Source organism: Trichechus manatus, unplaced genomic scaffold (assembly GCF_000243295.1).
Source record: "Trichechus manatus latirostris isolate Lorelei unplaced genomic scaffold, TriManLat1.0 scaffold00170, whole genome shotgun sequence".
NCBI lineage: Eukaryota > Metazoa > Chordata > Mammalia > Sirenia > Trichechidae > Trichechus > Trichechus manatus.
The window spans coordinates 4714837-4729367 of NW_004444106.1; the positions used below are offsets into that span (position 1 = coordinate 4714837).

Here is a 14531-nt window from a genome sequence, read left to right on the forward strand (position 1 = left end):
TACATTAAATATATATAGACATTCTGGCAAAGCTTGCTGAATTTTGCTTACTCTGGATTCTGGTTCTTGGGACTTAAGCCAGCAGCTTGCCTTATTACCTGCCAATCTTGAGATTCATCAGCCTTCACAACCTGTGAACCAGCAACCTGCTGTCTTACCTGCCGATCTTGGATTTATCAGTTCCAGCAGCTCCCTGAGTCAGGAGAAGCCTTTAGCCTGATGCCTGACCCATGGACTTTGGACTTGCCAGCCTCTACAACTACATGAGCCATTTCCTTGACATAAATCAATCTCTCTCTCTTTCTCTCTCTCTCTATATATATATACACACACACACACACTTCACTGGTTTTGCTTCCGTAGAGAATACAGGCTAAGACAAGCTCTGATCTACTCCCTAAACTCCTAAGCTGGGTTAGGTGTCTCTCTGTTTGCATATCCTTATTATACTTCCTACCATCATTGAAAACTTGTGTTTATGAAACTCTCCCCTACTACAGCATATGCTCCTGGATGGCAGGGACTACATCTGATTCATAATTGATTCCTAAGTCTTGCACTGAGCCTGGCACCCAGTAAATGCTAAGTACTGAGTGAACTGAATTCACAACTTCATACACCAGTGTTGTCAGATCTGAGCAGCACAGATACCTAGGGTTCATCCTGAGAAAAGCTCCAGCCTATGTGGCAGAGGCTGCTCATTTTCCTGTAATATCCATTCTTCCCTTTCTCTCACATAGCATACGAGTCCTTGATCTTGGCCCAGAATGAAGACTATTCCCCAGGCTCCCTTGTAAGTAGGATGGTCATGTGACTAAGTTCTGGACAATGGTGAGTGATAGTTGTAATTTCTGCATTGTGCCCTTAAAGAGGGAGGGAACATACCCTTCTTCCTTGCTTTCTCAATCCTGTTGTATGGACTGTGGATATGGGAATAAACTATCTTGGACCATGTGGACAAGGCAACACCATAGGAATGGTGGTCAATAAGACGGAAGGTCCCTGGCACGATGCTCATGGCACAGAACCACCATATCAATCCTGAACTATTTTCCTCAAGATTGAGAAATACACTTACCTGAAAGAAAAATACACTTCTGTCTTAAAGTTTAAGTCAGTGTTATTTTGGGTCTCTGTTACAGCAGCCAAACTATTAATCATTTATAAAAGTTGATGGATAATATCTTAAATTATATTCTAATTACTCTACCTCATCCAAACTAGGGTACTGATTATTTGCCATCTTGCATATCCTTATTATACGTCACAGTTTGGATAGAAACTGTAAGAACAGAAGGGAGTCACCCACTCACAATGGAATTGTCGCCAGGTCCTCCTCCTTATTCATCTGTTGATGCTTCTCTTGATTCAGAGGCAATTTCAATTCCCTGAAGTCTCCTGGATTCATTCTTTCTTCTCCATTCTCACTGCCTTCACCCTGGTCTAGTCCCTTATGGCTTCATAACTCACCCACAATAGATCCTTCGCTGGGTTTTCTGTTGCTAACATGTCTTACACACAGGTTTCCTTTTTATTCATGGCTTGAAAGCTTTCACCTCAGCTCCTAGAAGACTCACAAAGACATTCACCGCCCTCCAAGATCTGCTCTTCTTTCCCTCACCTGCTTTTAGCCATTGCCTGCCTTTCCCTGACACAATGTCTGGCATCTAATATGTATTTCATATTTATTTTCCTGAGTGAAACTGAATACCTATTTCTGCACCTATCTTTTGTCAGTCCAGAGGAAGATTCCCACCCATGACTTTGTATTCTACCTATCCATGTTCTTAATTTAGCTTTAACGTGATTTCCTCAATAAAGCCTTTTGTGATCACCGTGTGCCTTGCCCCTCCCAAGAAGAACATAAGCTTGCTTTCTTCTTAATTCCTCCATTGTATTTGTAGAAAGGCAGTACAGTGGAGTGATGAAGAGTTCAAACTCTGGAACCAGACTGCGTAGGTCTGAATCCCTGTTCTACTACTTACTAGCTCTGTAACATTGGGCAAGTTACTTAACCTCTCTGTGACTCAGTTTTTTCACCTATAAAACAGGGTTAGTAATAGTATGAACACTTACCATATGTGATTGTTGTAAAAACAAGTTAATGCGTATATAGTACTTAGAACACTGCCTGGCACATAGGTAAGCAGTCTGTGAACATCAGCTATCATTATGATTGTTGTACCTTTCCTGGCATCTCATTGTCTTGTATTATCAATACTGGCTTTGTCTCTCTTTAGACTGGAGTTTCCTTCAGTGCAGGAACCATAGTTCATCCATCTTTGTATCTCCTACAGTACAAGCATTTATTTACTTGCTGAATTGCTGCTGAAGACATTAAAGAATCAGTGAGAGGAGAGGATGTGTCTGAAGGAGTTTGGGATACCCTCTGGTAATGTGGTATGGTAGACAAAACTAGGGCTTTAGACTCCAAACTCATTTAACTTCACTGCCACCATTTACTGTGCACCTTGTAAACTCCCCTCCCCATTCCCCCTTCCTTTCTTCTTTCCTGGACAAAGGGGCAACAATATGGAATTGATAAAGCACTTAGAATAATGCCTGACACAGAAAGTGCTCAATGGATGTTACTTCGTATTACCTTTGTTTTCTTAATGATTTTTTTTCTGATTATGAAAGCAACACATATTTGTGGTAGAAAAGTATAGGAACGTAAAAATGAAAAAACACCATAGTGAGGGAGTCAGATGTATAAACAAATAGTAAGTAATGGATGGGGGGATAAGCACAATAATGAGCGTATCTGCAAGATGCAGAGGCAGCTCGGAGAAAATTAACTTGGTGGGGATGGAGGGTGGCATGCACAATGACCTGAAAAGGCTTCACAGAGAAGGTGAAGCTGATGATGAGGTTTCAGAGATGAACAGGAGTTTGCTAGGTGGACAAGGATGGGAGGGCATTCAGGAACTGCATTTGCAAGGGCACAGAGACATTAAACAGCATTGATGTCCATGTGACTGTAGTAGTTTTGCATTGCTCCAGTATAAAGTATTTGGGAGGGAAAAAGGGTGAGAGTCGGGGTAAGAGGAGTGCTAAGAGGTAAATGAAAAGCCCTGTGTGTCATGATATAGAATTTGGACTAGGAGATGAGGAGTCACTAAAAGGTTTTGAGAGGTGGTGTAATCCAATTGGAGCCCTTGTGGCGCAGTGATTAAGAGTTTGGCTGCTAACCAGACGTTTGGCAGTTTGAATTACCAGCCATTCCTTGGAAACCCTATGGGGCAGCTCTACTCTGTTCTATAGGGTCACTATCAGTTGGAATGGACTTGACGGCAATGGGTTATTTTTGGTAATCCAATTGGCATTTTAGAGAGAGAATTCATGCATAGGTTTGAAGGCTGAATTGGAGGGTAAAGGAATTGGAAGCTAAGAGACTACTGTGAGGCTGGTTCCAAAGTCCAGGAAAGACTTAAAGATGGCCTAGGCCATTGCAGTAGTCACAGGGATGGGGAAGAAAGGACAGGTTAGAGACATTGAAAAGCTATAGGAGTGAGAAGTTGAAGAGAAACAAGGCATCCAGAACAATTCCCAGGTTTCTGGCTTGGCTGCCTGGGAAGTTGGTGATGTCAGCAACCAAAGCAGGGAACATAAATGGAAAAACATGCTTATGGAGGAAGACAGCAAGACTTTCTGTCATTCCTGAAACAACCATTCTGATGGCCATATTTATCTCTGTATGTAGAAAATCATCCATGTAGTTTCTTACTCATTTCCAAATCTTCAGTTCTTCATTACAGACATATTTAAAGTGATGCACCTGACAGGCTTGCCTTAATTTGTTTGAAGTATAAAAAATTTAAACTCTTTATAAACAATTTATGAAGAAAATAATATATCTTTGGGGAGCTTTTAAAAACAATCTTTTCATTAAGAAGAAACAATTCATCGATAGGTTCTCTTCACTGCCGCCACTCCATTATTGATACTTCTGTCACCTGAAATGTTCAGGTTAAAAAAAAGGTTTCTCTGTTAGTTAAAAAGTCACCACATTATATCCTTCCTCAGAATCATTTGAGCTGGGGAGTAGAGAGGGGAGGTGTTAGGAATGAATTGTTTTTATTAAAAATAAAATTAAAAATTCTTAGAAATTATGTCCACTCCTCTCGTTTTATAGATGATTACATTGTGTCGTTTGAGAAGACAAAACCAGAAGCTAATGGTGGGACTTACAAGGAGGCATAAATTCAGCTCAACTTAATTTCCAGCAGTTAGAATGCTCAGCAATGGAATAACCTGTTCTTGCCCTGTGCAACAAGACTCTCATCCCTGAAGACATAGTAGAGAATGGATAGTCATCTGTCAGGGAAACTGTTGAAAGTTTCTACACTGACTGGGAGGTTGAATAAGATGGTTTCTAAGGTACCCTTTAACTCTAATTTTTACTGATCAGATGCGAGGAGCTGGAGCAGGACATGGGAACATTGTGAACAAATTCATGGACATGAATATAGTGTATGGGGCCTTGTTTATTTTGCTATTTATTTGATGTTTGGAGAGAAGCAGTAAGAGGTGTGTAGAGACCAGCTCATGGACAGCCTTGACTATAAGGCTAAGGAGTTATAATTTTATTCTGTATGAAGTGAGAAGCCAGGGGAAGGCAGAGACAATTAGGAGCTGGTTGAATGTTCACGGTGAATCGGGCAGAGGGGAGGAGTGTGCTGTCGCAGAATGGGGTGAGCGGCTGGGGTCTCATAACAATGTTAAAAAAAAAAAAATTAAAAAAAGATGTGATGACTAAATGTAATGTAGTATCCTGGATGGGATCCTGGAACAGGAAAAGGACACTAGGTAAAAACTAAGAAATAAAATATAGACCTTAGCTAATCAAAAAAAAAAAAGACGTGAGAAGCCCCTGAAACTTTTTGATAAAGGAATGACAAGATTGGTATAGTGTGTTAGGGAGATTAATTTGAGAGGAAACAACGTTAAACCTTTAGGAGACTATATAATCCAAGGGAGATGTAATAAAGACCAGAATTATCGGGTTAGCAGCAATGGAAATGAAAAGGAAGAAGAGCTATGAACACTGCAGAATCGTAACTGACAAGACAACCTCCTGGTTGAAATTTACTCTTCACACATACCTCCCCATCTCCACCTGAAGGCTACATCATGCAGCCTTCCACCAAGTGCAGCATCCTGGGGAGGTCTTCCATTGTCAAATCCTTTGGGCAAGTTCAATGCTGTTTCCTCATCTCTAAAACGGGGATAATACCAACACTTTATAGGTAGATTGTTATGAGCAAATTGGAACAGGGCCTGGCAAGGCTAGCACATAGCATATGACATGTTACCTACTATTAATTAGTATCTACACTGGGACCTCCCACCTCCCCCATAACGTCAAACTCTGAAAACTTCCCCTCTGACAACCATCTCTTGTCATTCCACTACGTTTACTGATCCTGCCCAGAACCTGATGGATGGTTAAATGTAGGAGGATGACAACAAAGAAAACTTAAGTTTTGAGCCTGAGAGGTTTGTAGAAATTTTGAGAGGGAGACAGCTTATGGGAGAGATGAATCTGATTTTAAACACATAATTTTAAAGTCTAACTGTAAATGCAGTCTGCTGGAGACTCAAGATTGGAGCTTGGGAAAGATCTGTACCACAAATGCAGATTTAACTTACTTGCACAGAGGTGATAGCTGAAGCCATGGAAGTAAATGGGTTCCAATGATAATGGTATAGAAAGAGGAGACAGAAACTTGACACCATGACGGAGCAACAATGCATAGATTGAGAGAAGGGGAATCATTATGGGAAATGGGAATGGTCAGCTAGGAGAATCAGGTGAGTAAAATGTCATAGAAGTAGTTTCAAAGTTATTTAAAAAACAAAAAGAAACCTCTTATTTTTCATGCAATGGACCTGATCAGTCTCAGGCTGCATTTTGTCTTTTCAGTGGAGGCTTCACAGTCTGTCCAGTACTGACTTAAGCATCAGAGCAGAGAAGGGGATGATCCTCTACATTTAGTGAACATTCATCATGTACGTTTTACCTGTCTAGTAGTCTTTTCCTCAGCTTCCACCTAAGCGGCCATGCTCAGGTCCATTCAAACTGTCCTGCCAGGAACCCCCATCTCTTTATCTTCTAAGACCTAGTTCAACTTTACCTCCTCATAGAAATTTTCTGTAACTATCCTATTTCTTCCTTCCCAATGTAAATTCTTAGACTCTATCTCCAGAAATTATTTTCTAGGTCTGGTTTGGGGCTCAGAAAACTGCATTACTTATAAGCAGCCTAAAAAAATTAAAAAAATTGCCGCTGAGTTGATCCTGACTCATGGCGACCCCATGTGTATCACATAACTGTTCTCCAGTGGGTTTTCAATAGCTGATTTTGGGGAAGCAGTCTGCCAGGCCTTTCTTCCGAGGTGGCTCTGGGTGGACTCAAACCAACCTTTCAGTTAACCATCTGCACCACTCAGGGACTCCAATAAGCAGCCCAGTGATTCTAACATGGGCCGTTCATGGTCCACACTTTGAGAAAGTCAATCTGCAAGTATGTACTGAATGTCGATGAAAAGCCAAAATGACTGACTTCATTATAGCTTTAAGAAATTAAAACATATATTAGGTGGTCAATCACAATGTCAGAGGCCAGAGTTCCAGACCTTGTCTCATCTCCATTACACTTTCACCCTAGCCTTCTCCGTGGCTGTAACATCCTCCTACCAACCAAATCAGGAAGTCTAAATACGCCCGTTGCTACCCAACAACCAAGTACTCTGTCAGCAATCACATGCCCAGTAACACCTTCCTAGTTTTAGGTGTTGGTCTGAAGTATTGTACTACACAGAATGACATGTAGTTCACAAAGCCCAAAAATGGGTATAGAGACAGGAGTGTAGGGAGTGAAGAATTAACTTACCCAAAGAATTTGGCCTTTGTCCCTGGTTCCTGGGAGAACCCTCTAAACCCTTGGAATTTCCCAAGTAACTGCAGTGTTTATTATTTACGGACAATCCTGGACCACAGTGATAGTTTACGCTGATGAGATGGCCCAAGGTGGGGGTCAGCCACACCAGAAGGACCCACCGTCACGTATTAGCCCAACCTCTGGGGAAGGGGAGATTTTGAGTTCCATAATGTGGCCAATGATTCAATCCACCATGCCCTCATAATGAAAATCCCAATAAAAACTCTGGACACCAAAGCTTGGGTAAGACTGATGATGTTCTTTGTACACTGATGTGCCAAGAGGTTGATGTGTTCTGACTCCATGGGGAGAGGACAAGGAAGCTGTTTAGAACCTCCTCTCACCCTGTGTCTCTTCCCTTTGGTTGGCTCTTTTTGTGTCTTTTTGCTTTAAGACTATAAAAGTATAGCGCTTTCCTGGTTGTATGAGTCATTCTAGCAAATCATCAAACCTGAGTGGGTACTGAGAACCCCTGAATCTGGAGGCAGCCATGGGAAGGGTGTCCTGGGAACCCCTGAACTTGTGGCTGGTGTCTGAAGGGCAGTCTTGTGGGGGACTGTACCCTTTAACTGTGAACTCTGGTTTTACTCTGAGTAGTTGAGGTCAAAATTGATTTTGTAGAGTGACTGTGTAAATGACTGACAGAGTCTGTGGCAGTATCTAGAGGAATACGATGCAGTCTTTAGGGAAAAGGAAGCCACATGTTTGTGACTAAAAGAAATGTTGCCAATAAAAAAAAATTTTAAGGTTAATTTTAAGATTCCATTAATAGTCACTGTTTCCTGCTTTAACTGAAATAAACTTGGCCCCTGGACAAAAACACACTCAATCTCTCCTTCTGAAAAACTATTCTGTTTAATAGTGCACTTCATTTATACTACAGGATGAGTAGGATTGGGAAAACATAATGGAAGATCATCCCTTCAGTCAGGAAAACTCAGGGAGCTCCATTCTAACCCAGCAAAGAGCCCTGCTGCCAGGCTTAGGCCAGAGCCTTCCTTCTCTGGGACTTTACTCTTTATGTGTATTAATCCTCGGCTGCTGAAGAGTCAGAGGTGGAGTCAGGAGAGGTCCGGGGCCAGATGTCACACGTGACAGAGGGCAGGGCTACTTAAGCTCCTTAAAAGCATCCTCAGAAACTAGGGGTTTGGATTAAATCACGTTCATCACAGGCGTGGTGAGAAAAAAAGGGAGGAAGAAAGGATACAGAGGCCAATGCTAACTGCTTTTGACAGTCTACTCTCAGGCTAGACTCAATGATTAGTTGGATTTCCCAGTCACATTACAACAGGGAAGGGCAAAGGGTCCTCTCACAATATGGCTAAGATTGCTGTTAGAAACTTGGTCTAGCTGCTCCAGGGGCCCTAAAGGATACAGATATCACAGAATACCTTTGTAGGGGTCTTTGCCTTCCCTCAATAAAATACATATCTCAGTGCCAATTTTTCATAATTAATAGAATTATGAAACAAAATAGCACATTCCTTATCAAAGCTTAAAGCTGGATTGGGAACGGTGGCTTTGAAATACAGCTTCCATTTCCTCCCCAGCAAATAACAGGACTCAGAACGTTCTTTCCACTGCCTTCTGTGCTGTTAACTCCAACTAGAGGAATCCTTGGAATTTTTTTCCTACTGTGCTTCCATGCTCACCTTGGAAAGAAAGGCTCCTCTGGTGTAAGAAAAATGGTTTAGTGCAAACTCCCTTCCAAAATGGGTGATTAGTTCCAGAGCTTCCCTCTACTCCCAGCACTTCGTCTGCTGCCTGCCTCATAATTTTTTAAGGCTGGTATCATTCTGGGGAAATTCACTAGGTTGCTAATCACTGCTGGCTAATTTTCCCAAAGTGCCAGTTGCTACAATGAAAGGTCTGAGTTGGAAGGGATATATCCTAAGCTGTTTGTACTTATATAGTAAGGCAGGAGCTCTTCAGATTCAGAAGTGAGGCAAACAGGTGTGGGCTCTCTTTCACGTAGACTCTTTGATATTTAATTCAGCAGTAACTCTGGGAGAACTTTTGTTCATACCCATTACATTCAAAGGCTTCTCTCCAGTGTGAATTCTCTGATGGCGAACAAGAGCTGAGCTATACCTGAAGGCTTTCCCACATTCACTACATTCATAGGGATTCTCCCCTGTGTGGATTCTTTGATGCTGAATAAGGCCTGAACTATAAGTAAACTTTCCTCCACATTCCATACATTCGTAGGGCTTCTCTCCAGTGTGGATTCTCTGGTGCTGATAGAGGTGTGAGCTCTGGCTAAAGGCCTTCCCACACTCATTACATTCATAAGGTTTCTCTCCAGTGTGGATTCTCTGATGATGAATAAGGGTAGAACTCCTACTGAAGGCCTTCCCACATTCATTGCAAGCATAGGGTTTCTCTCCAGTGTGGATTCTCTGATGATGAGTAAGGGTGGAACTCCAACTAAAGGTTTTTCCACATTCATTACATTCATAAGGTTTCTCCCCAGTGTGGATCCTTCGATGTAGAATAAGAGCAGAGCTACAACTAAAGGTCTTCCCACAATCATTACATTCATAAGGTTTCTCACCAGTGTGAATTCGCTGATGCTGAGTAAGATGTGAGCTCTGGCTGAAGGCCTTCCCACATTCATTACATTCATAGGGTTTTTCCCCAGTGTGAATTCTCTGATGTTGAATAAGGTCTGAAGTGCGATTAAAGCTCTTGCTACATTCATCACACTTATGGGGTCTGTCTCCCATAGGAAGTCTCTGATGTGAAATAAGGTTGGAACTCACAGTAAAGCTATTCCCAAAATCACTGTATTTCTCACTTCTATCTCTCATGGGGGTCAGCTTTTCCTCAGCTGTCACTTGACCAAAATCTTTTATCTTCCTATTCAGTCTTTCTCCAGAGTTCTCCAGCTGCCGCTTTAGACCGACTTCTTGTTCATAGGCTTCTTCAAACTTAAGACCCTGAGAAATACCCTTTTGGAATCTTCCCAACAGCACCCCATGTGATCCTGTATCTTCAGAAATTTCTTGATCATTCTCACCATCTGGCACAATAAAAAATGCAAATGTCACTTGTTCCTTGTGGAAAAAAGAATAAAAACCAGAGGACAAGATAATCAAGTGACTAATATTTACAGTGCTAAAAGCACATGCCTTTAAACACATAAAACCCACTGCCATCGAGTTGATTCCAGCTCATACTGACCCTACAGGACAGAGTAGAACTGCCCCACAGGGTTTCCGAGGCTGTAAATCTTTACAGAAGCAGACTGCCACATCTTTCTCTTGCAGAGTGGCTGGTGGGTTCAAACCACCAACCTTTCAGTTAGCAGGCAGGTGTTTCACCACTGTACCACCAGGGCTCACTGCACATGCCTTTACATGCCAGCAAAGAGGCCTGACCAGTATGTGTATGGCTAAGGCAAAATAAGATAACTAGGCTGAGGAAACGGGGAAAGAAAAAAACAGGAAGCAAAATCAAGGAGAAAAGAGCTAGAGAAAATATAGAGAAAGCTGAGTATGTACGGAGGGGAAGAGGGATCAGGCAGAGAGGCAGAGGAGGACATATTGCTTAATGAAGTGAAAAAGTCTTCAGGGTGGTCAGAGTGCAGATATAATTTTGGGGAGATGGTAACTGCCAGAACAGTTTAAAAATGATATGGGAGAGCAAATACAAGAAACTAAACATAGACGGTTGATAAGAAAAGTAGGGAACGGTGATGAGAAACAGTAGTAGTACAGAGAGGCACAACAAGGGTGAGAACACTAGTGATCCCTATAGTCCAGGAAAAAAGAAAAATCCTCTTTGTACTCAGCCACATATGCCAAGTCCACAGAAATCAACAAACGACAGTTTAGTCCATCTCTGGGTCCTAGGCCTAGAAGGCTCTGCTCACATGGATGAGGACAGCAATCTCACCTTTGATTTCTCTACTTTTATTACCTTGGGGTTGCTACAGGGAAATTTCAGGCACAGAGAATAAGTGTAAAGGTTCCAGATAGTCAGCGTTTTTAGTTTAATCAGTACTTTAAAAAGTAAAGACAGGGCAACAAGTGTTAAGGACAGAAATAGCTGTTTCTCCCTCACCTGAACAGGTACCTCTCAGGACCTCTCTGTTCTCAGTTCCCTTCAAACCCAGGACCCTCCGCTCTTCCTCTCACTCCAGCTGAGAGATCATGTCAGGATTCAGAAATGGGAATCCTGCTCATGGGGAAAGACACGGGACAGGAGGTTTATACTGCTTATACTGAGCAGTCCCAGAGCTCAATCCCAGACCCAGGATCCGTAGGGAACAGAAAGGTAATATATAGGGAGGTCTCAAATCAGAGTTAGGAGGACTCCCTGGAGCTGCTCAAGAAAATGTTCTCGCTGAAGTGGAGTGAGAGACAGAATTAACAGTCCACATCCTAAAGGGTAAGAAGCTAATTTCTACTTAAAACAAGTTTAAATTTCTGCAAGAGCAGCAGTTGCACTAGGTCCTGAACAAAGCAACAGGTCCATAGAGGTAATCCAACAGAGAAGCAGGGAGGTAAAGACTCCCAGAATGTTCACTTGGGCACAGAGCAGTACCTCATATGTTCAGGAATACCAATATGCTAATCCTTTGGAAAAGTCTCGGGATTACATTTTAAATCCTGAGAATAACACGGAAAAAGTGCCAGATTTGGAGTTACAAGGCCAAAGCCCAAGTTCTGCCACTCACCAGCTATATGACCACGCATAAAGCACTTAAGATCTGACTTCACTTTCCTCATCCATAAAATGAGGATGATACTAGCTACCCCAATTGCTGTTACTGTGAGGAGTAAATGAGAGTATATGAAAGCTCTTTATAAACTGCAAATTACTCTACAAATGTGAGTTACCACTATTATTGTTAGAATTTTCTTACACTAAGTCAAACCTTAGTTTATCATTTTCAGTGACTGGATTGTTACTAGCAAACAAGGAAACAAAGAAACTCCAAGGGAGTTTTGTGGCGAAAGCTTAACTCCTTACCCAGTGAGAAGACATTTCCATAATTCTCCAGCATCACATCCCTATAGAGGTCCCTCTGAGCAGGTTCCAAACGCTTCCACTCCTTCCGGATAAAGTACACAGCTACATCCTCAAATGTCACCAACTCCTGAAACAACAAGTTCTTGCATGCAATTTCAAGGTTAGGGATGGAACCGGCAACATCAAAAAAAATAGTTTGGGATGGGACTGAATGATGGATATTTGAAAACTAGGGGAAAGGAGGTGAGGGTACAGAAAGACAGAGGCCAAGACACTGTAAAGCTCCATTAGTCAGCAGGAAAGGACTAAGGTCCTGATAGAGGAAATCATGGTTTACAGCACTGAATAGGATGTTGCTGCACAACAAATTTCCACAAAAAGAGAAGGAAAGGAAGGATAAAGGGAGCCATTTAACTCACCCGGGACTTGGCCTTTAGGAGTGCAGCTGCCAACATCTCATTCCCAAAGCTGTCTTTATCAGAAAAGGCAGGAATTTTTGAAGAAGGAAGAGCTGATGGACAATAAAAGGGCCCATAAGTGAGTCTGCTCTCTGGCCTCCTGACCTGCTGACTTCCAGATCCACAGAAAACTCATGGAGTCCTGTAACAACCTAGGACCCACTCCCTCTTACATTTCAAGATAGCTTCCTCTGTGGCTATTAAAGGTGATTACAACAGAAGTCCATCCTGCCTGAGGAGAGACATCCAAAAGTCCTGTTAATTCTTGGTTTCCCAGTCTGCACCAGGTCCCGTCCTTTCTCTCCAGTCACTCTACTCTCGATGCAATTTGCCAAGTGCTATCTTTAGTGATTAGTGCGCTGTTGTCCATCCTCCCAAGCATGGGCAGAAACAGGCTATCCTGTCCATGTCCCTCCCATCATTCTTCTACATCTCTGAATTCAAACTTAGACCAGAGGAAAACTAGTAGCTTCACCCTAGCCCTGACAGGGAATATAATATCCACAGCCCTTCTCTTTCTCCATCCCCAGATCAAATCTATAAAGCATGAATGCTTCCCATTTCTCTGCTGGATCACACATCTTTTCTGTAATTCTTAAGTTTACATATTTGTCCCCCAGCAGTGTGTCTTAGACTCTCCAAAAGTAAGAGATTCTGTAGAATCATAGACAAAACTGCTTTTTCCTGATAAACATGGGAACAATACCCATTAAGACTGAAACCGACTCCAAAGTCAGTAGCACAGTCTATGAAAGCAAAATACAAATTCCCAAGAGTCTCCTCTAAGACCAGGCTCCTTAAGAGTACAAGCTATGTTTATAAATAAGGTTTGCAGTCAGAGGGTGTCTGAGAAATGGAATTCAGTGATTGCCAGTTTTCTTAATCTTGCCTAAAGTATTCACAGCCATTCAAAAAATGCCTCAGTTATAAAACCCGTCAAGCAGTAGAGTAATTATTGGTTTCTGTCAGCCTCCCCCACTAGGCTGTGAGCTCCTCAATGGCAAGTACCATGTCTTACTCATCTCTGTATTCTAGCACCACCTAACCTAGTATCTGGTGAATAAAAGAGTTCAATAAATGATTGCTGAATGACTGAATAAAAGAATGAATGGATCCCTATTCCTCACCACTCTCAAGCAGGGCCTGAGGTTCCTGAGATACATGATCAGCCTGAGTTTCCATGGGTAGGGCTAGAAGTTCAGGCACTCTGGTCTCCTATACGCAGACTCAGCAGGAAGCGGATTTTTGAATGAGAATGCGGAAGCACTGCAGAAGCAAAAGTCCAAAGTTCAAAGATAATAATAATAAAAACAAATGAAAAACTAAAAACAACTCCTAACACAGAAAGAGGGGAATGAGCATTTCAGTCAGTGCCCGAGAACAGTGAGAGGGAACAGCAACTGGGACTAGTGTTTTAGATCCTGGGGATATATACACCTACTCCCTGAAATGAGACTACCACAAGGACCACAAAAAAGTCCCAAGTTCCTTAACAATATCCCACCTGTGGCTCCCGCCACACACTTTAATGACATTTATAACAAAATATCACCACTGGAGGACCAACCGAGCCAAATGACATTAACAGAATGAAATACTCAACAACTCAAAGTGAAAAATACCAGATGCACTGAAAGGTTTATATAAAGTAAAAAGGATAAACTGTAAGTGTGTGTCCATGTAGATTACAAAAGTGGGCATGTATCATATCAACTTTTAAAACTATTTGGGATAATGAACAAAGCTAACCATTTATAGAAGAGGAGGAAAAAAAAAAAACCTCATATACCTTAGGATTGGTAGGAGAGAAAAACTTACTTCATTAGGTTTCTGGCCGTTATATTATATGCTTAGGTGTTATCCTTACACCTGAACATAAAGAAAACGAAAATCCTCACAACTAGACCAATAAACATCATAATAAAGGGTGAAAAAAACTGAAGTTGTCAAGGATTTCCTTCTTCTTGGGTCACTATGAGTCGGAATTGACTCAACGGCAATGGGTTTGTATCAACAATGACTATGGAAGCAGCAGACAAGAAATCAAGCAATGTACTGCACTGGGCAAATCTGCTGCAAAAGACCTCTTTAAAGTGTTAAAAAGCAAAGATGTCACTTTGAGGACTAAGGTGCACCTGACCCAAGCCATGGTA

The 14531-nt window shown here is 41.9% G+C and overlaps 1 protein-coding gene across 8 annotated transcripts in view; it reads right to left on the reverse strand.

Moving 5' to 3' along the window:
- Positions 1–267: 267 nt before the first annotated feature.
- ZNF3 (zinc finger protein 3) overlaps positions 268–14531 on the reverse strand; it is a 17842-nt gene continuing 3578 nt past the window's right edge. For 5 of the 8 annotated variants that reach the window (XR_002825670.1, XR_002825669.1, XR_002825666.1 and 2 more), the window contains exons 3-7: positions 13506–13644; positions 12340–12431; positions 11921–12047; positions 5106–9965; positions 268–3956 (exon numbers count right to left, since the gene is read on the reverse strand). Coding sequence is in view for 2 of the 8 variants with exons in the window: in XM_023741069.1 (XP_023596837.1) it covers positions 8911–9965; positions 11921–12047; positions 12340–12431; positions 13506–13560 (1329 nt within the window). In the remaining 6 variants the exon portion in view is untranslated. Of the gene's footprint in view, positions 3957–4782; positions 9966–10326; positions 11123–11920; positions 12048–12339; positions 12432–13505; positions 13645–14531 lie in introns of those variants that run through there. The other 3 variants (XR_002825671.1, XM_023741069.1, XM_023741070.1) reach the window with 3 other exon arrangements.